General features: G+C 42.9%; 1 protein-coding gene across 3 annotated transcripts; it reads left to right on the forward strand.

Annotated features, from left to right (window-relative positions):
* Positions 1–211: 211 nt before the first annotated feature.
* kdm5c (lysine demethylase 5C) lies at positions 212–24,137 on the forward strand. 3 transcript variants are annotated; one of them, XM_083768895.1, is made up of 29 exons: positions 212–583; positions 2,184–2,331; positions 2,434–2,511; positions 3,315–3,437; positions 3,534–3,701; positions 4,388–4,522; positions 7,768–7,830; positions 8,899–9,022; positions 9,198–9,502; positions 9,950–10,108; positions 10,200–10,319; positions 10,773–10,931; positions 11,479–11,660; positions 11,973–12,135; positions 12,601–12,720; positions 13,511–13,705; positions 13,850–14,031; positions 16,214–16,338; positions 16,450–16,597; positions 16,856–16,946; positions 17,114–17,496; positions 17,862–18,000; positions 18,256–18,435; positions 19,948–20,067; positions 20,779–21,525; positions 21,820–21,862; positions 21,963–22,162; positions 22,363–22,551; positions 23,002–24,137. In XM_083768895.1, exons 2-29 carry the CDS (start codon positions 2,188–2,190, stop codon positions 23,008–23,010), a joined length of 4,794 nt encoding a protein of 1,597 aa, XP_083625021.1. In that variant the 5' UTR covers positions 212–583; positions 2,184–2,187; the 3' UTR covers positions 23,011–24,137. The 3 variants fall into 3 exon arrangements, with proteins under 3 accessions (XP_083625021.1, XP_083625020.1, XP_083625022.1); XM_083768894.1 differs by having other exon boundaries at positions 212–569; XM_083768896.1 differs by lacking the exon at positions 7,768–7,830 and having other exon boundaries at positions 212–569.
* The last annotated feature ends 2,771 nt before the right edge of the window (positions 24,138–26,908 follow it).

Genomic DNA, 26,908 nt, shown 5'->3' on the forward strand with positions numbered 1-26,908 from the left:
TCTAACATCAATGACCTGCTCAACTCCCTCTTAATCTCTGAATGAATGGTCAATACAGATATTAAAGTGTATAATGTGTCACTGTCAGTGTGTTGTTCGCTGTTCGTTACAATAGGATTACTCAGGTAACTGTGGATTACTTCTGACGTATTAGCTGCTCGTCGTCTCCAGAATTCAGGTTGAGGCGAGCCTCCTCCGTGCGAGAAAAAAAACTAAGATGGCGTCTCGTTGTAAAGACAGGATGAAGTGATGTGGGTCACACAGTGATTGATAGTGGCATCATTAAACCCAGTGTAAGACGCTCGTGTACAAGCAAAACGACCATATGCCGTCGATAGCTCAGACTCATGCATTTGACGGGACGGGATACATGGTGAAGTGAAGGGCTGAAAACGGCCAACTTTAAAGCTAGCTAACGGGGTTAGCCTGCTAGGCTAGCTAGTCAACTGGACCACAACACAGCTGGCCACCGTTGGCTAACAGCTAGCCACTACTAGCCACCAACCATCACCACAACAAGGGAGGAAGGACATTTGCAGTCATTCCCCGGGACATCGAGGTGTCTACGGGTCAGTCACGGGGGGTGCGATAATAATCATAATATTATAAAGTACAAATAATTTCTAATCAGGTGCAGGTGGAAGATTTGCTAGCTACATGGGGGCTAACAGGAGTGCTAAGTATAGTTAACGTAAACCGTGGGAGGTGCTGCTGCGACTGGAGGCCGCAACGCTAGCCATGCTACATGTAGCCTTACATCACATCCGAACAATGGGACTCCTTGGGGTTTCAACAACTGTTCAAAATAAAACATTTGAGTCATTCGTGGTAGATAGTTACATTTTATCGGTCTGGTGTGTTTTCTGTGTCTGCTTAGGCTCTTGTCATGGTAAATTATTAACCAGTGGTATTAATACGACACACCGGGTTATTCCAAGTTTAACAGTTAACATTAATTGGCCTTTTTTTGATTGAAGCGAATTGTTATGAACTACTGATCATATTTGTCTCTGGTCGTGGTATATATGTTCAGTGTTATGCAGTTGGGTAGCGGTGGATTTGTAGACGCTTGTGTTGAGAATTTGACATCAACCTTAAAGAGGTGACGGGATGTACGTGGCTTTCGTGATGGGGTCCATGGAGTCTTCACGCCATTGTTTGTTTTTCAGGCCCGTGAAGAACCACAGAGCATCGTTTAATCCACATGCCAATAATTACAACTCTTTGGCGTGTTCGGATGGGTTTAGTGTAAACGTCTATATTGGAGATGTTCTGGGTTTGATTTGATTGCATACTGTAATAATACAAGTTTTTGGAACATAGATTTAATTTGCCTACTGCATAGTTTTTGACCTGAACTCTAGTATTTATTAATTTATGTTTATTTATGTATTATGATGGTCCATGGAACATTATTTAGTGATATGTGTGTTTGTCCAGGGGTTCATAAGGGCATGGCTTTTGTTTTGTTGTCTTGTCTGTGATGTTGGGGGAGGGGGGTTGTCCGGGTTGGAAATGACTCTGAGGCCAGACCAGTTTCAAGACACAGCTCCTCCCCCTACCATCTACCTATGTCTGGAATGGATGTGTGCTGTAATGTTGGGTATCTTTAACTGATGCAAGTTACAGTTATGAAAGATACAGAGGAAATGAATATCCGGTGCATTTCCTCTCCCAAGTATTATGGTGTAATGATGTCATAACAAACCAGGAAGCTCTGAGTAAACAAACAGATGACGCAGCTTGTTTTAGGGAAAAGTCAGTGAAATGCTCTTAGACTAGAACTTGACCTGCATTGCCATCCGAATAAGTAGGCTATGTAAAATTGCTACAGTGCTTCTTGTTAAGGTACGTTTCCATCTGTTTACTGAACATTGAGCAGAAAAGTAATTGAGAAGTGTTGTCGAGGGGTTGTCTCATTGTATATTGTATCCTCATGAGGACTGAGGAGGTTGTAGCATGATGGTGTCACACTCTGAAAATGGAAAACTTTACAAACTCAACACGTTGCAGATGTGACACATTGTGAGCTTGTAGGTCTGCTGCATAATTTAGGCTTAAACCTACTTGTCAGGTCAAATTCTGGTCACTGTTGGACATGGTGAAACATTTTGTTTGATTAGTTCATGCTGTCTGCCTGACTTCGTGAACTTATTTTGGATTTTGGGCCTTGCTGTTGCCAGGGTGATGGACGTGGAAGATTTTTTGCCTCCACCGGAGTGCCCAGTGTTCGAACCAACTTGGGAGGAGTTTCAAGATGCCCTGGGCTACATCGCCAAGATCCGTCCAATCGCAGAGAAATCTGGCATCTGCAAGATTCGACCTCCACCGGTAAATATTCGTTTTTTTGTTTAAATAAAGGTGAAATATACTGACAATTTGACATTTTAACTTTGGCTTCACTTAATTATATTGTCCATTGCAACTCTGTAGGAGTGGCAACCACCCTTTTCAGTGGAGCTGGATACGTTCAAATTCACACCCCGCATTCAGCGACTTAATGAACTTGAGGTTTGTTCCTTTTTTATTATTTTTATAGTAGTGTTATTGACATGATTGTTACCCACATCAACCCTATCCTCTCTATTCTAGGTATGTAATAAATTAGAATAAGCATTTATTTGGTAAGCACGTGTGAGCTTGTACTGTAGGTATTAGGTAGGTTATTTTCGACAAAGATTTTGAGTGTACCTATGTTCCCCAGGTTCTATGTTCCCCACCATGCAAAAAAGGTTCTTTGTTCCCCACTTAGAGTAAATCTAAACCAGAAACCTAACCTAGTAATTCTAGTAAGACTAAAAGTATTTTAGCAACTTAGTCTTAGTGTAACTTTTAGTAGCAAATTCTGATTTAAGCTCAGTCTTTGAACAATCCATTGAACTTTAGGCCTGCCAAGGCTACTTAAACTATCTAGTCTTAGCCAACTAAAAATTTACACTGGCATAAAATAAACAAACATAATTGCTCAGACTCTTCAACAAAAATGGCAAAAACAAACATTCTTTGTTCTGTACTTATATTGTATAGTACAAAACACAAGTACTTAAACCAGAAACCTAAACCCTAAGGTAAGTGGGGAACATAAAACATGGGGATGACCCCATTTTGAGCAGAGGTTAACAAAGTAGGGTTTAGCCATTTAAACCCTATATACTTAGTTGACCATGGTCCCAAGGGGTCTATACTAGGCCCCCTCCTTTTCCCCCCCTGTACACGGCATTGCATTGTGAACTTAATATGAACTGAATAGGGAATCTAGGGGTTAATGTGGTCAATGATATCTAATCATTGTGGTCCCTTTTTAAAAATTGTAGGCAGAGACACGTGTGAAGCTGAATTATTTAGACCGTATTGCTAAGTTCTGGGAGATCCAGGGATCCTCATTGAAACTCCCAAATATTGAAAGGCGTATCCTTGACCTCTTCAGTCTATCAAAGGTAAATATGATACAAGTGGATGTATTTCCCCATTCTCGTTCCTTTCCTCTATCATACTACAGTCAACATTATTGACACATGTATTTATTTTTCCAGGTTGTTACAGAAGAAGGAGGTTTTGAGGCACTTTGCAAGGAGCGGCGCTGGGCCCGTGTGGCTCAAAGGCTAGGCTATCCCACAGGCAAGAACATCGGCTCCCTTCTGCGGTCGCACTATGAGCGGATCGTCTACCCCTTTGAAATGTTCCAGTCTGGTGCCACGATGGTAACACTATACCCACACACCATTGTCCCTTTGTGTTAGCACTGCAGCCAATAACATGGAAACAGTCATTCTCTTAGTGAATAATCTCACAATGACTGTGTAATGTATAATTTGCTTTTGACCAAAAAAACTAAATGTTTATCCATGTTTTGATTAACCATTTTACATTTGGCATCCCTGTTTTTTTAATATTCCCTGTCTTTTATAAATTCTTTAAAAAAAAATCAATCGCAACACTGAGTTTGAGGAAATGCTATTTGTGATTTGTACTGTGTAATTGGGCTTAAGTGGTTAAAATAAAACCACTTTATTGCCCCATAGTATCCTCTCAAACCGATGAGTGAACCATGTCTTGTCTGTGCACACTGCCAGTAGTCCACAGTATGGTTTTACACATTTTATACATTACAAATACTAATAATTTAAAATGGAAGTCAATGTTTCTCAGATCTGACTGAAACCGTACCCAAATTTCAAGTCACATGTCAAAAACATAACATTTAGAAATATGCCATCATAGATAACTGACATCACAAGCTGTCTGGATTAGGTCTAAAGGCCAGTCCACACCAATGGAATGGCCTCACTTTGGAGCCACACCATTGCCTTGTGGACTCCCAAGATCCACAGGATTCCAATGTTTTAGTATGCATTTTGACCTGATCCCTTTTTCCTTCCCTGTTTAGCCACCTCCCAAGCCAAAGCACTATGATGGTGAGGATAAAGAGAAAGAGTACAAGCCTCATTCCATCCCATTGCGTCAGTTAGTCCAGCCCTCCAAGATGAGCAGCTATGGACGCAGAGCCAACCGCCAGCCAGATGTGAGTTGGTGCACCTATGTATCCATAACTGTATTTCAATGTCTGATCTTATCAGTTGCATCGCTTATTTACATTTTTGGGGGCTATCTAAACACACACAAGGAGCATATGTCACAAGACCAAACTGAGAATGTCTGAATGCCTGAGAATGTCTGTCATTCTTGCATTCATTTAATGCCATGCCCTTGGTCACCTGTAAATCATCAGCAATGTTGAGGTCTGTGTAAAATGCCTTCATGGAACACACTGGAAAGTTTTTAGGTTTTATATGATATATATATATTTATAAGTGTAACTTCTCAAATCATTGTGCATAAAGTGAAGTATTTAAAACCTTTTTTTGTGATTGATGATGGCGTACAGCTCATGAAAATCAAAAAATCTATGAATTATAATATTTTAGGAGACCACAAAAAATGATTATTAATGTATGCATTTAATACTGTCTTGGTCTGGGCTACTTTTGCACAAATCATTTCATCAATGGGGCGTGGCATGCCAGTGGCACTGTTGAGATGTTATGGAAGCCCAGGTTTGCTTTGATAACAGCTGTAAATTAATTTCTATTGTCTTGTTTCTCACACCTTCCTCAAATGCCATGCCCTCACAACCTAGATTCTCTGTGGGGTTCAGGTCAGGCCAGTTAAAATTGTGCTAATTAGTCGGGCCAGGTCGATCCTCGGGCCAGCCCAGTTAGAGCCCAGTTTAATAGGACCCGGCTTGAATTAATAATAATGAATGAAAACACTGATTAATTTTATCACTTAAAGCTGGCCTCACACCACAGGAGCTTAAAAATCCTAACCGATTTTTTTGTATTTGGTTTGCAATGTTGCATCATGCATTTGGAGAATTTAAACAGAATCTCTTCTGTATGAATATGCACACACTATTTTAAGATGGCATGCCTGGCAGAATATTGAAACACCGTACATTTCCTCCATCTCCCCTGTCCAACGCAGCCAAACATGTTGTTTTCTTCTGTCGCACCTGGATTACGTTTTTTATTTAGTGATCCTACACAGGTTATCATTAAAAATCTATAACCTGTTCTCTGTAAAATGTTGTTTTGGAGATTTGTTTGTTTTGTTATCCGGGTTAGCATGTCATGTTTCTCCAGTTTATCCTGTAACAGTCACACAGGAGTACATAAGGACGATGGGGTGGGATACACCCAGAATGCAATGCATCCTTGCATGCTAGCTCTCTGCCACGCCTGCTGTGCTGCTATGGTGCTTCAATCTGCTGCTGTCGCTGCTCATTGCTCATTTTGCTCACCTGTTTTCTTTCACCTCATTCTTTTTCTCAGGCAGATGTACAGACATGTATCCATTTCCTTTGCCATATCAATTCATGTTTAGTGTAGCTCATATTCTCTACCTATCTCCTGCTGATGTTCATGGACTTTCCATTATAATTGTGGTAAAATACTTCACTTTGATTTCCAAATCCAGTAGAGCAACACATTACCTTATTTTATCTTCATATAATTGGTCCTTACTAATGCTCATTATAAAATGGCTCCAGTTCCCTCTACTCACTCTGTGTCTCATATGTGGGCTCTGGACAGTTAAGAAACCAACCTACCAATGACATCCTTTCCAAGCTAATGGGAACTACAACATTTCTCTTCCTGAAAATGTAGCAGGCTGAAACAAGCTATTTCTTAAGGCAAAATGTATATATTGAAATCAACAGCAACTACAGAAATGTGTTCCTCAGAGTACAGGTCTCTACCAGTTCAGGTAGTAGAAGTCAATCTTAGTCAATCCGTATGGAATGTAAAAAAATCTGAGACCCGCGTTGATCACATGACTAAGAGATAATGTGTACCGGTTTGCGTGATGTTTTGAGCTTTTAGATTTACTTTTTTCACTGAACACCAGCATAGGACGTAAGCATAATTAATTATAGGCCTGGGCTATTTGTTTTTAGTTTTCGCCTATAGCAAAGGAGACTTTTTACCCATTCCCAATTTCATAAACCCACTAGGCCACTACCTATCATAGCAATCTGACGAATGGGCATTGTTATTGCTAATTTCTTTGCTATCATTCCTTCGTGAGCATTATAAGTGGTCGTGTTTTGAAGAAGCACATGTAGTATTTGTATAGTTCCCTAGCCTAAGGCATTATATTGGTAATTCTAAACACTTTCACAATTGGCCAGAATTATGCCCACAAACAATTATCTGAAACAATGTCCAGTTATGACTTATAAATCTACATTCTACTGTAGTTAAAGACAGACATTTGTCACTTTTCTCAAACTAAACTGCCAGTTCAAACTGGGGAAGCTGCACAGAAAACTTGAGAAAAGTGTCTAAACGAGAAGTTAGTGTTACATTTCAGTTCAGCTCCAGCTTTAGAATCACAAGTATTTGAGACAATAAATCTCCTTTTTTCTTTTTACCACATTAACCCTATCATTGTGGGCATGTCACATTAGGTGAAAATAGCATGTATAATAGCCCTGTGAGCTTGTAGATCTTTTCTGCACAGATGGGCAAAAAGGGTGGGATTAAGTATAGAACACTGGGGGACCCCAGTTATCACCAATGCATATAAGGTTTTAAGTGGTTAAGGTAAAAGGAGACAAATGCAATGTAACATTTTCCACTACCATAACCTCATAAGACAAGCTATAGTTAGCATTTTCTAAGAGACCTTTTAGAAAAACATGGGGGACCTTTATCATTTTTGTGGATATCTTTGCAATATTTAAATGTTAAACATGTTTTAACACAGTCAGTTAACCGCATCTGTTGGCCTGGGTGAAAAGCTGTATCAGAGTTGTAGGGAAGGTAAAAAGCTCCGATGCAAAGCCCTTATGATGCTTCCTGAAGGTGTCCTGTAATCTCCTCCCTACACGCAAGCCCCCAGTAAGGCTATCCAACGTTGAAGATGCCACTACCTACTGGCGAAATGTGGAATTGCAGCACTTTCATGGAGGTGGACGGACGTTCATGACGTCAAGTGCGCAAGCCCGGACCTCAAAATTGAGGTCTGGGTCTAGGCTAGGCTAAACTTCCGCTCGCTCGAGCCATTGAGTTATAATTATACTTCCGGCAACACCACTGAAATTAATAGCGGGAGGGGGGGGGGGGGGGGCTAACCCTCCGGTTCGGTCTCTATCCTTTTATTACTCTATGCCTACACTGCCTGACTCTGGTTTGGTCTCTACCTCGCTCTCATTCCCTTCGCTCCTCTTGTCTTAGTCTGTTGTTGCTGTTGTCTTCCCTGCAGGGTCCAGAGGAGCTCACCCCTCCCCATCCTCTCACCACTGGCTCTCAGCTCCTCGCTGCAGCGGTACAAGCTCACTCTCCGCCCCTCTCTCTCTTCTCTCTCACTCTGTTTCTCTGTCTCTCCTAGCACTCTGAGTGTGTACTCCTCTCTGGTGGAGATGATGTGTAGCTCTTTATTATTATTATTTTTTTTTGGAGAAGAAATAAATAACGATTTGGTGTAGAGGGAAGTCCCTGGTCAACACATTATATAGGGTATACGTGGTTGAAATGATAATACTGCATAAACTTATTATACCATCTTTGATTTCAAATCAACAGCATATATTGATATATTAATTTCAGCTTTTAGCAAAAACACAGCTGTTGCCTATAATAAGATCTCAGGAAGAAGTCTGTTTTATATGAAGTTATAAATGTTTTTGATAGTTTGGTATTGCAAAGTCTTAAAGTAGTTGTAGTCACACTACGGACCCCTGACACCAGCAACAATTATGGATTTCTGATCGCATCTAACATTCTGTCTCTTTAACTTGTACTGTACTCTATCTATTCGTACTTGGCTTGAATGCTTTCTTGCTGGACAGTCTGTGTGCCTCTCTATACTGCTGTTATGCCTTGCTGTCCGCCCACTGCTGCAGCATTGTGTGGCTGCATGCTTGAGTGCATGTCACTCTCAAAACTCAGTAGGTTCAGTTTGTACATGCTTTCCCTAAACCAGTGAACACTGTCTCTTGAGAAGATGCGTGGAGGTGTTTTGTATCTGAACAATGTGCCCCTCAGCAGTGCCAGTGATGACTGAAAAAGATGATTACATTTCTTCTTTGACAACTAGGTATTAACAAGCCTCCTGGCTTCGCAAGGTGTATTTAGTGTAGCTTGATTGGCCCTTCTCTAGTGAAGAGTGGTGCATGTTGGTGATTTAAGTTGTGACTGGTGGTGGGTCTTAACATTCTAGCTGTGCTAATGTTTCCCTTCCATTCTAACCTACATAGCGTCATCCCTCGTTGTGATGCAGTGTTCTAACTCTGTTCTGTTCATTGGCCCAGGCCCTTGCTTTGCTGTCTGTGTGCTTTGGAGAGTTGTGTGTGTGTGCACACCCCTCATGCTGACCACTTGGTTATGCCTACAGCCTGAACCAACTGAGGAGGACATTGAGAAGAACCCAGAGCTGAAGAAGTTGCAGATCTATGGGGCGGGGCCTAAGATGATGGGACTGGGCCTGGTGGCCAGGGAAAAAGGCTTAAGAAAGAAAGGTAGAAGGTCTTCTTTTGGTGTTGAAGGTTGTGCAGTTGATCTTTCGCCCCCAAAAAGTCCTAACCTGCTTGGTTACTGTTGTAACTACTACAAGCCGGTTGTAGCCTTTCACAAATGACATTTGCTTTTAAATTGACTTTCACTAAATGATGATGACGGCTGTTGTTTTTCCAGATGATCTTCCTCAGACTGTTACAATTAGGGACATTGCGTCTCCTCCAGCAGCCTCTGTCCCCAGCGGTGATGCCCCGGTCACAGAGCCACCAACTGCAGCAGCTCCAGAGACGCAGGGTGACGATGACAGCGCGTCCTTCCTGCCACCGCCTCCTGCTACCATCACCGTTAAGACGGAATCCAATACTGAAGTGAAGATGGACGACGTAGAGGAGGAGGCTGTGAAGGACGAACTCAAAGAGGAAGATGATGGACCTTGTACTAAGATGACCATGAGGCTCAGACGCAACCTCGGCAATCAGTTTGTAAGTAGAACAGACAATGGCAAACGGTACATGAGTACTGTTGATTATCTTCTTGATGATTATTCTGTAGACTACTGTTTTGTTTAATCAAATAATCTTGAAGTGCGTTAAAACCACCACCAAATAAATAAATATATACTATATATTTCTTGGTTCCATATTACAAAATGAAACATATTTCTTACTGCTGATTTAAATGTATTGAACAATTTCAAGATGTCAGTTTGGATTCACATAATGTGTGATGAGCATTTGCCACAGTTTTGTACTTATCTTCAGTTATTTTATTATGTCAATGAACTGCACAGATTGACAGATTTGTTGCAGCTCTAAATGCCCCTGCCTGCAGGCTCCTTCAGCAAATCTCTTCCTTGTAAAATATATGAGGCGGATTCTCTTACACTCTGGTTGTTTCGTTCCTCTGATCTCTCCTCCTTTTTTCTCAAGGTTGATTCGTTTGTGTGTCGAATGTGTGGCCGTGGCGATGATGATGAGAAGCTCATGCTGTGCGACAGCTGTGATGATAACTATCACACCTTCTGTCTACTGCCGCCGATCACGGAGCCTCCCAAAGGAAACTGGCGATGCCCCAAATGTGTGGCAGAGGTACAACACTTGTCTCAGTACTAGGTGTATTATATTTTGTTTTTTTCTTCCCTTCGTCAGCTTACATTGTGTTTTCTCTGGTTCTCCTCAGGAATGTAAAAGGCCAAACGAAGCATTTGGCTTCGAGCAGGCGACAAAGGAATATAACCTGCATACCTTTGGCGAAATGGCAGATGCTTTCAAAGCGGATTACTTCAACATGCCTGTCCATGTAAGGACAACACACATGCACACAGTCTGTATTTCACCTCACTGTGGAACATTCTTGACTGGCGATAGTGTTGACCCACTAATCGTCCCCCAACTAAAGCAATATTTTGTTGTGAATGTTGAAATGGTAAACATGTGTAAACAGTCTTGTCCAAAATTGGGTCATCCGATTAAAGTGGAACTCTGCTGATATTTAATGTGAATCCTGTCAGTCTGTTGTGAGGACGACGGGTCACAATTTGACATAACGCTCAATACGTTCTCTGGGTCGACAGTTTGCTCTTTAAAATCACTGGAGGCCTATGTGTAATTGTGTTACAATGAGTTTTACTTGGGCTGGTGGCATATTTGCACTGCAGGCTCTCTAAAACAGGGGACATAACACTAGAAGGATTCACATTAATTCCTCTGTAAACGCACTGGATGTGAGAGACTGCGTGTTGTTGCGTTGCAGATGGTTCCGACAGAGCTGGTGGAGAGGGAGTTTTGGAGGTTGGTCAGCAGCATCGAGGAGGATGTGACGGTGGAGTACGGAGCCGACATACACTCCAAAGACTTTGGTAGCGGTTTCCCCATGAACACCGGCCAGAAGGACCTCACAACAGAAGAGGAGGTATGTGAAATGGTCTTCAAACGCTTCATCCAAATTGCTTTACGTTTAAGCAAGACTTCAACCTGCTCACCTGAGCTAAGTTGCTGCCTCACATACGGTATGCTTGGATTCTTTAAAAACGGTCTATTTGTAACTGTTGCTCTGAGAAACGAAATAAACTTGTCAAACAGATGTTAGCAAGTAGTTGGCCTACAAAATTGATTTGTATCCATTATTGTGGGCTTGTGTAGCGCGTCCACTATTTGTTATAGTAATTATTCCCAGGGCCATTTTCCCTCTGGGCACGTCATGTGGCTCATCATCGAGTAGAGAGCTACTCGAGCGCACACTGTTTCTTCAGGAACAGTATTTTCTAGTTTGTATTATTGTGGCTTTAAATTAGCTACTGTTGTAAACGATAGACAGGATGTTGAGTAGGGTTCCACAGTACACGTTTCCAGAATTTTGAATTGGCCTTTACAATTTGTCTTTTCTCAGTTCTCTGATAATCTTGTTTGATTGAGACTTAAGTAACCCTAGTGATGCTGCTGTCTTTCATCTTCATCAGGAATATGCTCGCAGCTGTTGGAACCTCAACGTCATGCCAGTCCTGGAGCAGTCTGTTCTGTGCCATATCAACGCAGACATCTCTGGGATGAAGGTGCCCTGGCTCTATGTGGGCATGGTCTTCTCAGCCTTCTGTTGGCATATCGAGGATCACTGGAGCTACTCCATCAACTACCTGCACTGGTAATGATCTCACATGGTGCCTACCCGACATTTAGTCATGTACTAATGATCTCACATGGTGCCTACCCTCCATTTACTACAAATGATCTCACATGGGGCCTACCCTCCATCTACTGGTAAAGATCTCTCTGTAATGATCTCTCAGGGTGCCTAAAGTAATTGTAAAACTCTTAGTCATATGCATTCTCTGAGTTAAATGAATACTTCAGAGTTCATGTTTGTGCTGCTGGCTGTAGAGTAGGTGCTATCTACAATCCATAGGAAGGTGAAAGGTTGTTGAATCCAATCATTTCCTCCTGTGGTGTTGTCCAGGGGTGAACCCAAGACATGGTACGGAGTTCCCTCCCACGCCGCTGAGCGACTTGAGGGAGTGATGAAGAAGCTGACTCCAGAACTGTTTGAGTATCAGCCTGACCTCCTCCACCAGCTGGTCACCATCATGAACCCTAACATTCTCATGGGCCATGGTGTGCCGGTAGGTGTATACACATGCACGCATGCACGCACATATTACACACTCACGCACACACGTCCCACTTGTACACACACACACAGACACACACACACACACACACACACACACACACACACACACACACACACACACACACCATGATGCATAAGAACATCAAACTTAATTTTGACACCATATGTTGTATGTTAACCCTTTTTGGGCGGGAACCCCTTTTGGTGTTAGCATCGTGTTATGCTTTAGCTATTGAAAAATAGCAGATCTACAACCTCATACAAGCTTGTAGCACGCCACCGAGTGGCGCGCTACAAGCTTGTAGGTCTGCTATTTTTTGAAAAATCGAAGAACGACTGACATAGAAACATAACATTTTCAGAAAACTGTCAGGATGTCAAAATGGGTTGCATGCAAAATTATAACACAGGCATTCTAGCTCCAATCACTGACATCCATGCTTTTGATTGACAGGTTGTGCGGACCAACCAGTGTGCTGGAGAATTTGTCATCACCTTCCCGAGAGCCTATCATGCCGGCTTCAACCAGGGATATAACTTTGCCGAAGCTGTCAACTTCTGCACTGCAGACTGGGTAAGACCATACACATTCTGACAATGACACACACACTGCTGTGTCCTCAAACTCAACACACAACACGTCACATTCAGAGGTTGTAGAACTATTTTTGGCGCCCAGATGTCCCCCTTTGTGTGGGACAGTCTCTTTTCCAAGACTTTTCAGGCATCCCACAAATTGAGACCATGTCCCACTTTATGACTGGCAGGCATCAGTGTTCAAATGCCCTAATAGTTAGTCGCCTAATAGTTGGCTTTCTGTTGTAATTTAAGCTCTCAAATTGCAAGATTTGTTTTTAAGCCCATTTAAAATACCATGATAAATATCCACTAGGCTACAGTACCATGTCACGCATGACAAACATTTGCATTTTAAAACAAAATGTGAGGACGCCAGAGGGGTTTAATAACAAAATGATAGGCAATATTAGGCCTATGGTCGAATATTATGACATAAGGCATTTTAATAGCAACCTTAGTGTTAAGTTGCTAACCCCGTCCCATCCCCCATCCCACTTGTTCCACACAAGCAAGACTTCTGTCCCTCCGATGAACAGTCTGGATCTGTTCACCCTAGCGCACAACTAAGTATAACTGAAGGCGAGACTCTGTTTTCATGGTGTTTCGCCAGGTCGACTTGGTTTTGAGATGAGGTTTCGCCATAATCTCTGAGAGGTTATGGGCTAAGATTAGGTTTAGGCATAGTTTTTGTGAAGTTAGGGTTTAGGCACAACCTGGGGAGACACCAATGAAAGAGAGAGTCCCATAACTGAAGCATGCTCTGGCCTTCCCTCCTCTCTTCTCAGCTTCCTGCGGGTCGTAACTGTATCGAACATTACCGCCGCCTCCGGAGGTATTGCGTTTTCTCTCACGAGGAGCTCACGTGCAAAATGGCGGCTACCCCAGAGCGGCTAGACCTCAACCTGGCCGCAGCGACACATCGGGAGATGCTCATCATCGTCCAGGAGGAGAGGAAACTACGGAAGAGCCTGTTGGAGAGGGTGAGCTTGCTGCTGGAGTCCACCCTTGGCAGCAGGGTTGTGATGCCTACATACTTCAACTACTTTAAAAAACAACAACAAACGTGTTCTATTCATATTGTGTGACGAAATAGTAACCCATGTAAAACCTTATTTGACCACCAGGGCATTACTGAGGCAGAGAGGGAGGCATTTGAGCTGCTACCAGACGACGAGAGACAGTGTGATTGTTGCAAGACCACCTGCTTCCTCTCCGCTCTGGCCTGCTCCAACTGTCCTGAGCGCCTGGTCTGCCTCTATCACACCCAGAACCTGTGTAACTGCCCCACAGATAAACTCTACCTCAGGTATTCATCATCATTCACTTCATGCTCTCGTAACAGGAATAACAGAGAAGTTGATATTTTATTAACAAAGTCATTACCACTTTTTGTACTAGCTCCCTAGCAGTTTTATTTCTGTCAACACCACAAACCAACTGAGACATTGAGAAGACTAATAATAATAACTAGAATTACTAGTGGCTGGGCTCTGTGCTGCTAGTGTTGCTCTATGGAGCAGTGTAGAGTAGGCGTGTCGCAGGCTGCCTTAGAAGGGCGCGTTCACGACATTGAGGGGTAAGAAACCATGCCGGTCACGTGGTTCATGTAACGCGTGTCACTGTGAAGGACTGGCCAGTCTGGCCCCAACATGACGATTTTGACATAGGCTGTTGACTGTTGAGCTTCGCAACAACAGCGTGTTTCACAAAAGTAATATTTGCAAAGTAAATAAGACATTTGAGTGAATGCAATGTAGCCTATGTTAATTCTGGGAGCGTGCAGAAATTATTTTGCATAGAGATGTGTGGTAAAAGTGTGCTTCGGTCGGAGATAGACGGCGGATAAACGGCCATGTGCTCGTGTATAGTGGTGGGGAAAAAAATCGATTAGTCAATTAATCGCGATGCCATCATGGGCGATAATTAATCGATGCACAAATGTCAAACATCGATTATATAATGTATTTTTTTTACCGGAGCAAAAGGCCGGAACTAATCTGCGACTGCGCTGCGTCGTCGTACCGGACTGTTACTTTAGAGTGACGCACACAGCGCTCGCACACGCTTTAGCTTTCAACAACCAAAACAACGAGTTACCAACGCGGAGGGGAAGAGAAAAAAGATGACAGAAAGGGAACATTTTGGATCGTATGAGGTTGAGGGGACACGAGAACTCGATAAAACTCACACCATCGACCGCCTGTGAAATGTGGCCGAGATGGGACGATGTAGTGTGGCTCCAAAGTGCTAACATGGCCCGGAATCCGTCGCTCCCCACGACCGAATGTGAACGTAAATCCTTTGCAATAAAAGTGCCGATGGACTTCGTAATTCTAGTCGCCTTTTCTGAGTGCATGGGCAGCTGTCCGTGTGTTCGGGATCGGGATGGTTGTCTTGACTGCATCTCTGGATGTCAGTGGGCAATATGGTCTTGTACACGTTGTGAGTTGTATCGAGTTCCCGTGTCCCCTCAACATCATAGAATCCAAAATGTTGCCATACACTTGTAAAATACTTTAAACCAAATGCTCCTTAATGTGTGCAAACAAACAGAAAAGTGCAACATATAGTCTCAAGAACTGACCCAAAGCTTCCTTAATGACACTTCAGTAACTGAAAATTAAATCCCTGAATAAGGAAACAAAGAAAAGCACCTTTTTTGTCCTAACAAAGAATAAAGGCAATTTGACAGAGTGCTGCTGACCTCAACCGAAATCCTGCCCATGTATTTCTATGACATGACATCTTATGTCATTATTAATATATATTTATTGTATGCTTGTACAAACTCATTCTTTTTTTTTTAAAGAAAGCTGCTTATTGCTGTTCTGTATTTGGCCACGGTCACCCATCTGAAAATATTTTCTTCTATGGACCCCCCCAGAAGCAAAGATTCGAGTTAAAAACATGCACTGTGAAAGAATATATATATTCATAATCATTATAAAGCACTTTGTTTATTAGTCACACAGTGACTGAGTGATTAACAGTGAGTGATTAATCATGATTAATCGGGATTAATCGAATCGTAACATAGCCCAATTAATCAGGATTAATCTGGATTAATCGAATCGTGACCCTCGGAAACGATGTGTAATCGCATCGCCAGGTACCTGGCGATATCCGCCACTACTCGTGTACCCCCTGTCTATTAGGGTAGCAGGATAATATTGTTATTATATTATTATTATTATTATTATTAACTGAGACATTGAGAAGACTAGAGCTCCTATGAGTATTTCATGGAGGCAGTTTCTGAAACTACACAAAATGTCTTCCTTTCCGTTTAAAGTTTTTGGTTGTGGTATTTTGCCTGTAATTCGAAACCTCTTTCAATGCTGGATAAAAGCATTGAGAACTGTGTTTCCCACCTGCTCCAGATACAGTGTCTCACTGCCTTCCTTGTTTGGCTTTTTAGTCACCCCTCGAAGCACAAAGAGGCCATAGCCTCTCTGACTTGACTGTTATCATCCCTCTTCCCTCTGCAGGTATAGATATACCCTGGACGAGTTATTGGCCATGTTACACCGGCTGAAGGTTCGCTCTGAGTCATTTGACTCTTGGGCGAATAGAGTAAAAGAAGCACTTGAACAAGAAGAGGGAAACAAAATAGGTAACGATGAACTCACACAGTCCATACATACAACACCTTAATGTCTATGCAAAAGGATGCTTTAAGATGGTTAAATGACATGCAGTGACACAAAGTGGATTGGAATTGCAGGGATCGATGATCTGGAGGCACTGAAGAAGGAAGCAACGGAGAAGAAGTTTCCTGAAAACGAGCTCCTTCAGAAGTTGAACACTATTCTTAAAGACATTAAACACTGCCAGCAGTCGAGCACTGAACTCCTCAGTAACTCCAAGACCAGGTAACATGCCAGGGCTGTACATTAACATATATCGATACTGTGATATATGGTTTTAATAAATTAAGCCATATTTTATAGCCAATCTGCAAGCTCACAGTGCGTTACAACACTGTGTGTTGGGAGCTTCTAGATGGTCTATTATAGCTTAATGATGGCCAGAAATATTCACACTCTGGATCCCTGAAGGCTCTCAGACTTATCACATGACTAGCCGTGTCTGTTGGCCTTTATTTATTTAGTCACACACTCTGATTTCAGTGAAGGCAAGATGTCTCTGGCAGAGCTGAAGTCCTTAGTGGACATGATGCAGAACCTGCCCTGTGTGATGAGTCATCTGGAGGAGGCACAGGTGAGGACAGCACATTTATAATAAAAAAACTTTTTAGTTTTTAAGCATTTGAACCCTATAAATGTATAAACCGTTTCTGTAAAAAACCTTTCAGAATTAAAAAAAGAAAAAATGCCGATCACTGTTTTGCTTCATAAAAAAACAAAAACGTTATGTTTGTGTTCCAGGCGATCCTGCGGACAGTAGAAGAGTTTCAGGGTAAGGCACAGCTTCTGGTTAACACCAGAGACTGGAGGAGGGAGCCTCAGCCCCCGGAGCAGCTGAAGGCCCTATTGGAGCAGGGGGCTAACCTGCCTGTGGACGTCCCAGAATGTGAGTTGCTACGGGGGCTACGGGAGCAGGGCTGCTGGCTAGGCGAGGTGAGGCGGGCGCTGGGTGCGGAAGGAGGCGAAAAGGGCGAGGTGACCTTGTGTGTCCTGAGGAACCTGATGGAGGCCGGCTGCAATGTGCCCCAGAGCGTCTCTGTGGAGACGGCTATGGCCGAGCTGCAGGAGCTGCTGACCATCGCAGAGCGCTGGGAGGAGAAGGCCCAGATCTGTCTGGAGCAACGGTGAGACAAAACACACACATACACTCACAAGCACACGCACGCACACACTGGCCAGCCTGTGACATTAGTCATCTATGATGTAAACATATTACTCCAAACTTGGGCAAGGTTTCACTTTCGAACTGATCTGAGCTCCTTTGATTTAGATTATGAAATGAAAGTAAAATATCTTCCTACTTCCAGCCAACATTTCGCGAGATTAACTCACACCGGCAAAAACAATGTCCCCCTTTGCCTTCGGCCTGGCGAGGATAATAAAGTTTGATTAATAAATACTGTGCATGTGACTGTCAGGCTTTAGTCAGTTGTAAACCAGTGTAGCTTGTTGTGAGTTTCAGTATTTGGTTCTGATTTTGTGTTTGCAGGCAGAAACACCCTCTCTCTACGCTGGATGCCATCGTGAATGAAGCCCAGCTGATCCCTGTCAAGTTGCCCAACATCCTGGCTCTTCAGGACTGCTTAAGCAGAGCACGCGCCTGGGTCACAGACCTGGAAGAAATTCAGGTTAAAACATACTTAATACACTGTCAATAACATGACTGTTAAGCGTCGTTCAACGGTGTATAAAGTAGGCTTTACTCTGCCTCATCTGGCTTCTGTTCAAAATCACCTCTATTGTTTTACTCTGCTGTAATGACTAACACGTGACTCATAATTGGGTTGGAGTCTTCAGGATCATTTGTCACTGGCCTTTTAAAGTCAGTTTAAAGGGGAATCCTGGACAAATTGATGGAAATGTCACGTTACATTTTGTTGCAGAATGGGGAACACTACCCGTGTCTGGACGACCTGGAGGGTCTGGTAGCCATCGGACGGGACCTGCCGGTCTGCATGGAGGAGCTACGGCAGCTGGAACTGCAGGTGGCCAGTGCTCACTCATGGAGGGATAAGGCCACCAAGACCTTCCTGAAGAAGAGCAGCCAACACAGCCTGCTAGAGGTCAGTTATCACCCAGCGCAAAAACAGGTTTCAGAGGCAAGGACAAAGAGCTGCTGTACAAAAGACATGCAACAGAGAGAGAGAGAGAGATAGTATTAGTGCTGCCTTGTTGCCTGCTAATGAGAGAGAGAGAGAGGAGAGGAGGGGGGGGGGGGGGGGGAGAGGGGAGTTGCACCACTCAGTTCACAGTCACACGGGTGTGATTATTTTCATAGTTTACTTTTCCGTGATTATTTTCCAAACTGTTTTGAAATTACTTTATATTCTTCCAAGATATGCAGATTAGTTTTATTTTACTTATTGTTTTCCAAAAAGACATCGCACCCGTGCGAACGGAGCGGTGGAACTATACTTTTATTTTTTATTAGAGATGCACAATATAATCGGTAGTTTATCGGAATCGGACACAAAAATCGGTATTCGGTATCGGATCTGTCTCAAAATAATGCAATTATTTTCACCGATATTGATGACTCAATTATAATGTGACCGTCAATTGCTAAATTCTACATTAGTGTACTCATCTCATTCAGTAGTGAAAACAGACAATTGGAAAAAGAGTATATTTATTGTTTGATTGAATACTTTATTAACATGCTTTGGGCCAAGCACCTAGGGCCTAGGCTTGTTTCCATTGTGGTCCTCTGTATAATGTCAGAATCCGTATTGGCAGATATGACCCTGCAAATAATCTGATAACAGTCATAATTCCATAATCGCACACCCCTAATTGTTATAGTTACTGTGTATTATTAAAGCAACAAGTCACGAGAGGTCTCAGGTTACCGGGTATTTTACAATGGCTCGGAGGTGTAGGCAGCTTTTTTAAGAAGCTGCAGGGTCAATAGGTCCTACACAGACAGTGGTCAAAGGTCCTACTCAGACAGACATTATTGCGAACGCAGTGAGCCACTTACTATGACAGCAAGGGCTGAATGTCTGTGTGTGTGTGTGTCTGTGTGTGTGTGTCTGTGTGTCTGTCCCGCTGTTACACCACCCGCCCGCCACCAGAGGGCGCAGCTGTAGCACACACACACACACACACACACAGGGCGCAGCTGTAGCACACACACACACACACACACACAACCACACACACACACACACACGAGCTGCGTTCGCTTCCCGCGTTTGCGCGTCTTACTTGTGTATTCAAACGGACATATGGACAGACAGACGCACACATGGCTGTGCATTGGAGACGGTGTGCCACCGCTAAAAGAAACGGGAGGGTGATATGTTCCTATGTGCTGGTGCAGCACCTGTCTGCAAGGAGTGTTGGGCAGTAGGAGTAGGACGAAGGCTTTAGGTCTTCCCTGGTGGGGGTTCCTCACTGGCAGGTGAATCGTTAGGATACGACAGCAGTGAGTGGGAGGAATCAATGGGCATAACGACCAAAGCCTAACGTCCCTATTCATTCATATCATAATAGGCGATAAAATTGATTAAAGTTTGCAGATCAGCTATTGTACAGTACAACAAAGAATATTGAAGTCCATTGTTGCCTTGCAGGTATTATGTCCCTGTGCAAAGAGGAAGGAGCGGGTAGACGGCACGGAGCCAGTGGACGACGACTCGGACACCAACACTCTGGGCCTCTCCGCCCAGGACCTGAGGGACCCTGGAGCCATTGTGAGTCATCCATGTTCTCACTCTAAGCATAGTGGACAAACGTTAAATCATGTGATGTCTGGTCTTTTCCTGTCTTTGTTTATGGAGTGGATCTGTGTGTGTGTGGGGGGGGGGGCACAATCTCGCCAAACACTGGACTAATAAGTCCTTTACACCGGCTTCTTTAAGGAGTCCCAAATTAAATTATTATTGACATGAATTCATACATATTTTAGAAGGTAAAAGCAGATGCTTAGGCATACATAGAAAATAAAGTTTACATCTATATAAATGATTAAACCCAGAGAAACTGACCTGCACTTCTTAACCACTTCTTAACCTTTAATCCTCAAGTCTCTATTTTGGGCATGTCATTATAAACAATAGCTTTTTTGCTACGTATGTGCTGTATTTTAAGTGTACCATTACTATTAAATAAGTAGAAAAGGGTGGTGGATAATATTGGGAAGGTACAGGAAGGATGTGTCTAAAAATGGAAACGGTATTGCTCGTCCAAAAAAAGGTATGCTGATGTTAATTTGTGGGGGGACTGGAAAAAGTTCAGTTAAAAAATTAAGCTTATAAATACATAGATAGAGCTAGGTTAATTTATCAGAAACTAATAGGAAAACTGCACAGGATGAAATGTATTGTGACTGGGACGAATAATAATGAAGCTGTGCATTGTCTCTATGCTGGGCCTAACATTGACCTCTCTCACCCTGACTGTAGGTGATGGCATTCAAAGAAGGGGAGCACCGGGAGAAGGAGGCTCTGTTAAGGATACAGAAGGTGAACATGTGTAAATCTGGACTTGAAGCTACGGCGGCTCACACGGGCGACAAAGAGAATGGCAGGTGGGAAGACGCCATGGAGCTCGATGCCTCCAGCCCCGCTCAGAACTCTGTAAAGGAGAACGGCAACGCCGGCCCGCCACAGTCGGTATGCGTGTGCGGCGGGCCGCCACGCGACCCTGAGCACCGATGCCACCTGTGCAAAGACTGGTTCCACGGCGGGTGCGTACCCTTCCCGCCCCTGCTGCCCCTCACGGGCCCGATGCCCGCCAACCCCCTCTGCTGGTGGGACTGGGACTCACGCTTCTTATGCCCGCGGTGCCAGCGATCGCGCCGGCCGCGCCTGGAGACCATCTTGGCCCTGCTGGTGGCGCTACAGCGCCTGCCGGTGCGTCTCCCAGAGGGGGAGGCGCTGCAGTGCCTGACAGAACGCGCCATCAACTGGCAGGGCCGCGCCAAGGACGCACTGGACATGCCCGAGCTGCAGGAGGCGCTCAAAAGGCTGCAGGAGCTCCGGGAAACTCTCTGCCGCCACGAGGTGAACGGAGGAAATGCAGATAAGAACCAGGCAGAAAAGAAGAACGGGGTGATTGTGCTCTCTGACTCGGAGGGCGGAGAGGGAGAGGACGACGTTATCGACCTGACAGAGTCGCCCAAGAAGGACAAGGAGATGAACGGCACACAGGTCTGCTCCTTCAACCCTATTTTGTACATTTTCTAAAACCGCAAAAGTACAAGCGTTACAACGCGTGTTGTGAAGCTTGCAATCTATTTATGAACATTTTAAGTGATTAAGTGATTAAAACTAAATCACCTTTTGTCCTGAATTCCCACTTTGTCTCTTTTTTTTCTTTTCATTGCCTGTCAAACACTTTAAGATATCCAAAAGTACTATACAAATACAATAAAGATTATTCGTATTCATTTTCTACCCAGTGAGTTTCTAACAGTATCACAATGTTATGTCTTGCCCCCGCAGACTGGATGTAAAAATGGCATCAGCAAAAAGTCAGATGTTACAGGTGAGTTACGTGTATTTGATAGAAATATGCCTTGTTTCGTTGTGTGTTTAAAAGCATCTGATAAACGTGCTCCCTCTCTCTGTCTCTCCCTTCCCACCAGATGTGGCTTCTCTTCTTCCCCTGCTGCCGTCGTTGTGCGGCCAGGTGGTGGTGCTGTCGCCATCCACCAGGAAGCATTTGGAGGAGCTGCAACTGGAAGGGGACGTGTTGGAGGTGTCCCTGGACCAGACCCACACCATCCACAAAGTCCTGCAGGCCGCCGGCGAGCCAACCAGAGACGCTCTGCACTCTCTCATCCAGGTCAGTTATTACACCAAACCTTTTCATTTCCAGGACCCCCGGTATTAGGCCACGGACCCCCATAACACTGAGTGTGATTTTAGCTGGGGACCCCACTTACTGCATTAGATGTCCTTCTGATTTTTGATTAGCTGTCGGTAGTTAGTTGTAGTTATTGTTCTTTACTCTGATCACATACTGATAATGGTGTCCTCTGTCAGATCGAGCTACAGGAGCAGAGAGGAAGCAGCCGCGGACGAGCCAAGGACTCCAAGAGGAAGAGGAAGAGCCAGCGGGGGGGCAGCGGGGGGACGGAGGGAGACCCCCGCTCACAGGACGTCTCTGAGTCCAAGAAAACTCGCTCCCTCTCAAGCCCCTCCCCTCACGTACCCAGCCAGGTCCAGCCAGAGGTAACCACGCTCCCACCTCCCCTTTTTTCATACAGTTTTCTTTTCCGTGATTATTTTCCAAACTCTGTTTTGAAATTACTTTATATTCCTCCAAGATATGCAGATTAGTTTTATTTTACTTTACAATTTAGTCTCACTTTGTCAGATGTTCAGATATCGCCTCCTACTGTCTGGTGACATTTAAATTCAATATATGGACTACAACTGGATGGAAGGAAATTAAAAAAATAACAGCATTGCAAATCCTATGCAAAGTCAATGACATTAGGGCATATTAGGGTTTTCAAAGTAGTGGGTGTAGGTTTGTTGCAGCTGGTTTTCTCCACCGTTCAATCCTGTTTGTTGAATTTAGATTTCCTCCGAAATATCCAGTAGACATTGTTGTTTAATGTCTGGCTGTGCAAGACTAAACAACTGTTAATTTGATATCGTTCTTGTGTGTTTTCGCAGACTTTGTAATCGACGGTGGAACTCTGTAAAAAGAAGAAGAAAAAAACGGTCAGACTTTGAAGAGGAACCTCCGTGGAACCAGGAGCCAATGTCACGATGTTGAAAGAAGCAGGTCCCCCACCCCTCCCTCTCCACCCCTCTCACCGCATTTAAACACTAAGAGAGTGATCATTTCTGAGCCTCCTTCGTCTACACTCCAGACAAACATCCCCCCCCCCCCCCCCCCTTGTCTTCACACTCGTCTGACCTCCCGCTGTGCTCCCCACCCCTCCCAGTGATCGTGTTTAGGCGTGCACAGGGCCGATGTCGTAAGAAAAGGACAGTTTTATTATTGGTCTTAAGTCGTCTCCGAGGACAGCCAGTAAGCTATGTTTTCTGTTTTTTCCAGCCAGCTGTATTATATGATGGTTTAAAAACTGAGCCTGTTCCAACATGGGACAGTGCATTGTCAGGTCACCTGAACCCCTCTCAAGTAGGAGGGTTTTTTGTTTATTTGTTTGTTTTTGAGGGGGGAGGGGGTTAGACTGTTATTTTGGTTTTGTTTCTTGGGGCATGATTTCTACAGCTGAAGGTTTTGACAGCTCGATCATGTGCTAACACTTGTAATTTGTTTTTATATTATATATATATATCTGGTGTTGGATCAGGCTGTTTGAAGGTCACATGCTCTTTGATTATGCCCATACAATACAATAAAGTTTTTTGGGAAGTGTGGAAAACAGGCATTCATGTTTTTTGGTGCTACTCTCCCAAATGGATACCTTTTACCTCTTACCTCTTACCTCTTTATCCCCTTTGTTCTTCTGTCTCGTGTAAGGACACGTCACTTTTTTTAAGGCATATTTGACCCCCGTCCCTCTTGACTCTGATGTTTTATTCTGTCCTTTACTATCTGACCCTATGCACTTCTCTCTCCCTCTCCCCCTCTCTCATTCTCATCTAAAAGTAACTTCACATTAACTCACTTTATTGAATTTTATTTTGTTTCCTGGGTTCAAATGCTTATATTATTATTATTGTTATTGATATTGCAGACACACGGTTGTCATGAGTTTGTGTATAAACTTTTCATTTCATTGTTGCCTTTTGTTTCTTTTCACTCTTGTTAGAAAATAAAGGTTTAGAATTGTTTAGGATTTTGACTCTGTTTTTCTTTTCCACTTTAAACCTCTTGTCAAGAAGACGAATACAAGATGAGTATATGGGTTAAATGGTACAAACCTAAGATTATTGCCAGTAGACCATCTATTAATTAAATTAAACTGACAACAAATGATGTCTTATGCTGAGCCGACGGAAACTAGTGGAGGCAATTTAGCTACATAACAATTAATTAACCAATAACCTGGTTGAAGCTGTAAACGGAAATTCCCCCATGGGATTAACCCATTTTGGACGGGAACCCCTTTTGGTGTTAGCATTATGTTATGCTTTAGCTATTGTAAAATAGCAGATCTACAAGCTCATATCGCGCCCGAGTGGCACGCTACGAGCTTGTAGGTCTGCTATTTTTGAAAAATCAAAGAACGACTGACATAGAAACATAGAACACAGTTCAAAATGGGTTAATAAAGTATAATATATACATTAGGATGAAGACAAAGATGAGCAGGGTGAAGGAAATGAGGAGAGAGATGAGGTTGTGTTTCTAAGTTAACAATGTATTGCTTCCTACCGTAAAATCACAAAACATCTTTCAAGTGAGCCAACTTGGCCCACTCTTAGACCTTTTTCAATGTTCACCTTTAATTGTCCCCATTTAATATACAAATTAAGTTTATAAAGGCATGATAATGAGTCCTTTATATGCACTATACAGTACATTAGCATTCAAATAAACGTAATCAGATCATTTATTTTACCCTATAGTCTATATTATGCTAACACCATTTTTGGGTCCATGAATTTTGTCATTTTCAAGCACAAAACTTCTATTTTTAACAAGCATTATAATGGAGAATGGCAAAAGTGCAAACAATGCAATTTTGAGGTCAATGACCCTCAAGGTCACCAGAGGTCAGTCAGAAAGTGTTTCCACGTCTGAAATAAAACCTTGGGGTATATGTAGATGATGCACTGAGTGAAAGTTTATGCTTTAGTCATTAAATGCACAATTGGTTTGCTTATCTGCCCCACTATGATGTAGATGAAACGTGTTGACAGACTACAAACCACTCACATGATCATTTTATTTAGAAAAATCTTCCACTGTAAAATGCCAGACATTGAACATCACATACATTATTGAACAAACAAATGCACAATTTATCTACTTTAAGAATTTTACGTTCCTAGAAAGTCACATCATCACGTCCACAAGTACATACACCTAGTGCTTAAAAATGCTTAATATTGAACATGCATGTTAATTGAATACCAAAGGACCAGACTTTGTAACTTCATATTGTTTATGAATAAGTCACGAAGAGAAAAATCTATGTAACATTGTTACGCTTGCAAATTGAATGTATTTATGTAACACCTTACAAAATGGCTGACACCCTAAGTAGTTCAAATGTGAGCGACAACACAGCTGAAGAAATTGGAAGCACTGAAATGTGCCTGAAATGTACTGTAATTCTGCAAACTGTTAATAAATATTTCAATCAATCAATCAATCACTGATGGACAATGTGGGGAGGGGCTCCAAAACATTCACTGTCTCAATAAGTTTGTCAAGGTGTAAGCAGTGTTGCTGAATTCTCTTCATGACTTTTCAGCCAGAGAGGGCCAGCACATTCACCTGCTCTTGCTTTTGACGCTTTTGACTTTTGCTTTTGAAGTGTGGTGATTATTTTCTACTATCCAAGTCATCCCGTCAGTAACAAAAAATGTATCAGCCTGTAGCCCTCATTGCAATTAATATGAAATAGAAATGCTTTTTATGTGGTTATTTGATAGCCTTTATCATTTTAAATTCTTAAGAATTTGTGTTGGCAAGAAGTTAAATTTAGCGTGATCATACAGTTATCGTGTTTTATGCTTTACCAATATTAGTACTAGGGCTGGGCAATATGGCTAAAATCTAAATATATTTTTGGCAAAGGCAAAGATGGCAAAGGCAACTCTACAACTCTTGCTGGTTAAAACAAGGAAAAGACATTTGTGCCATATTATATTAGGATATCCAAAATCCCAGACGATATCTAGCCTCATATCACAATATGTTCATATTTCCCAGCCCTAATTAGTACCTCATACTGAATACTGAAAGCATTGATGTCCAGATCATCTTATTTCTTTGTAAAGGGAAATAAGAAACTGCATTGATTGATTGTAATCTCACTTCTTTTGGCAGGTGACTGTTGGAGCTCACCACTGAATATCTACTAGTTGCTTCCTGTGCGTATCTGTCATTTGCTCTGTGCTTCAGTGCTTGTTTCATTAGTTGTATGTGCCCTGGTAGATTGTTATGAAAAATGTGTTATACAGTTAGACTGCCTATAAGGAAGGCACCGTTCAACAATTAAATAATCATTATCAAAAGGCTTCTGTGACCTGAACATCCTCTTAATGTCTCCTTCTGTACAAACGGGACAGCACTTGTAAAAGACAAGAATGAAAACAATATTGTGTCCAAATGGCAAACTTGATAAATTAGCAGAAGACAGTGGCAGTGATTCAGGAGGTAAAGCGGTCATTAGGGATCCCCGACCACCTGACTTCGACTGTTGAAGTGTCCTTGAAGGCACCGAACCCTTAACCTATAAGTTCTCCTGATGAGCAGGGTGGTGTCTTGCATGGTTGCTTCCTCCGTCTGTTTGTGAATGGGTGAATGTGACACACAAAGCGCTTTGGAGAGAGGAATTAGAATTTGATTTGAGAGGCGTTATAGAAATTCAGACCTTTTTCTGTTATATGGCGACAAGCCGCACGCTTTTCATCCTAATGTTCTGGCAGCTGCATT

The sequence above is a fragment of the Protomyctophum parallelum genome (genome assembly GCF_964188405.1).
Source record: "Protomyctophum parallelum genome assembly, chromosome: 7".
NCBI classification, from domain to species: domain Eukaryota; kingdom Metazoa; phylum Chordata; class Actinopteri; order Myctophiformes; family Myctophidae; genus Protomyctophum; species Protomyctophum parallelum.

Excerpts from the sequence above, each read along its gene's own strand:
- kdm5c (XM_083768895.1), top strand. The coding sequence starts at position 2,188 with ATGGACGTGGAAGATTTTTTGCCTCCACCGGAGTGCCCAGTGTTCGAA. Across the intron at positions 7,831-8,898 it reads CTCAGCTCCTCGCTGCAGCG|CCTGAACCAACTGAGGAGGA; the intron begins GTACAAGCTCAC and ends TTATGCCTACAG. Across the intron at positions 10,109-10,199 it reads GCCCCAAATGTGTGGCAGAG|GAATGTAAAAGGCCAAACGA; the intron begins GTACAACACTTG and ends GGTTCTCCTCAG.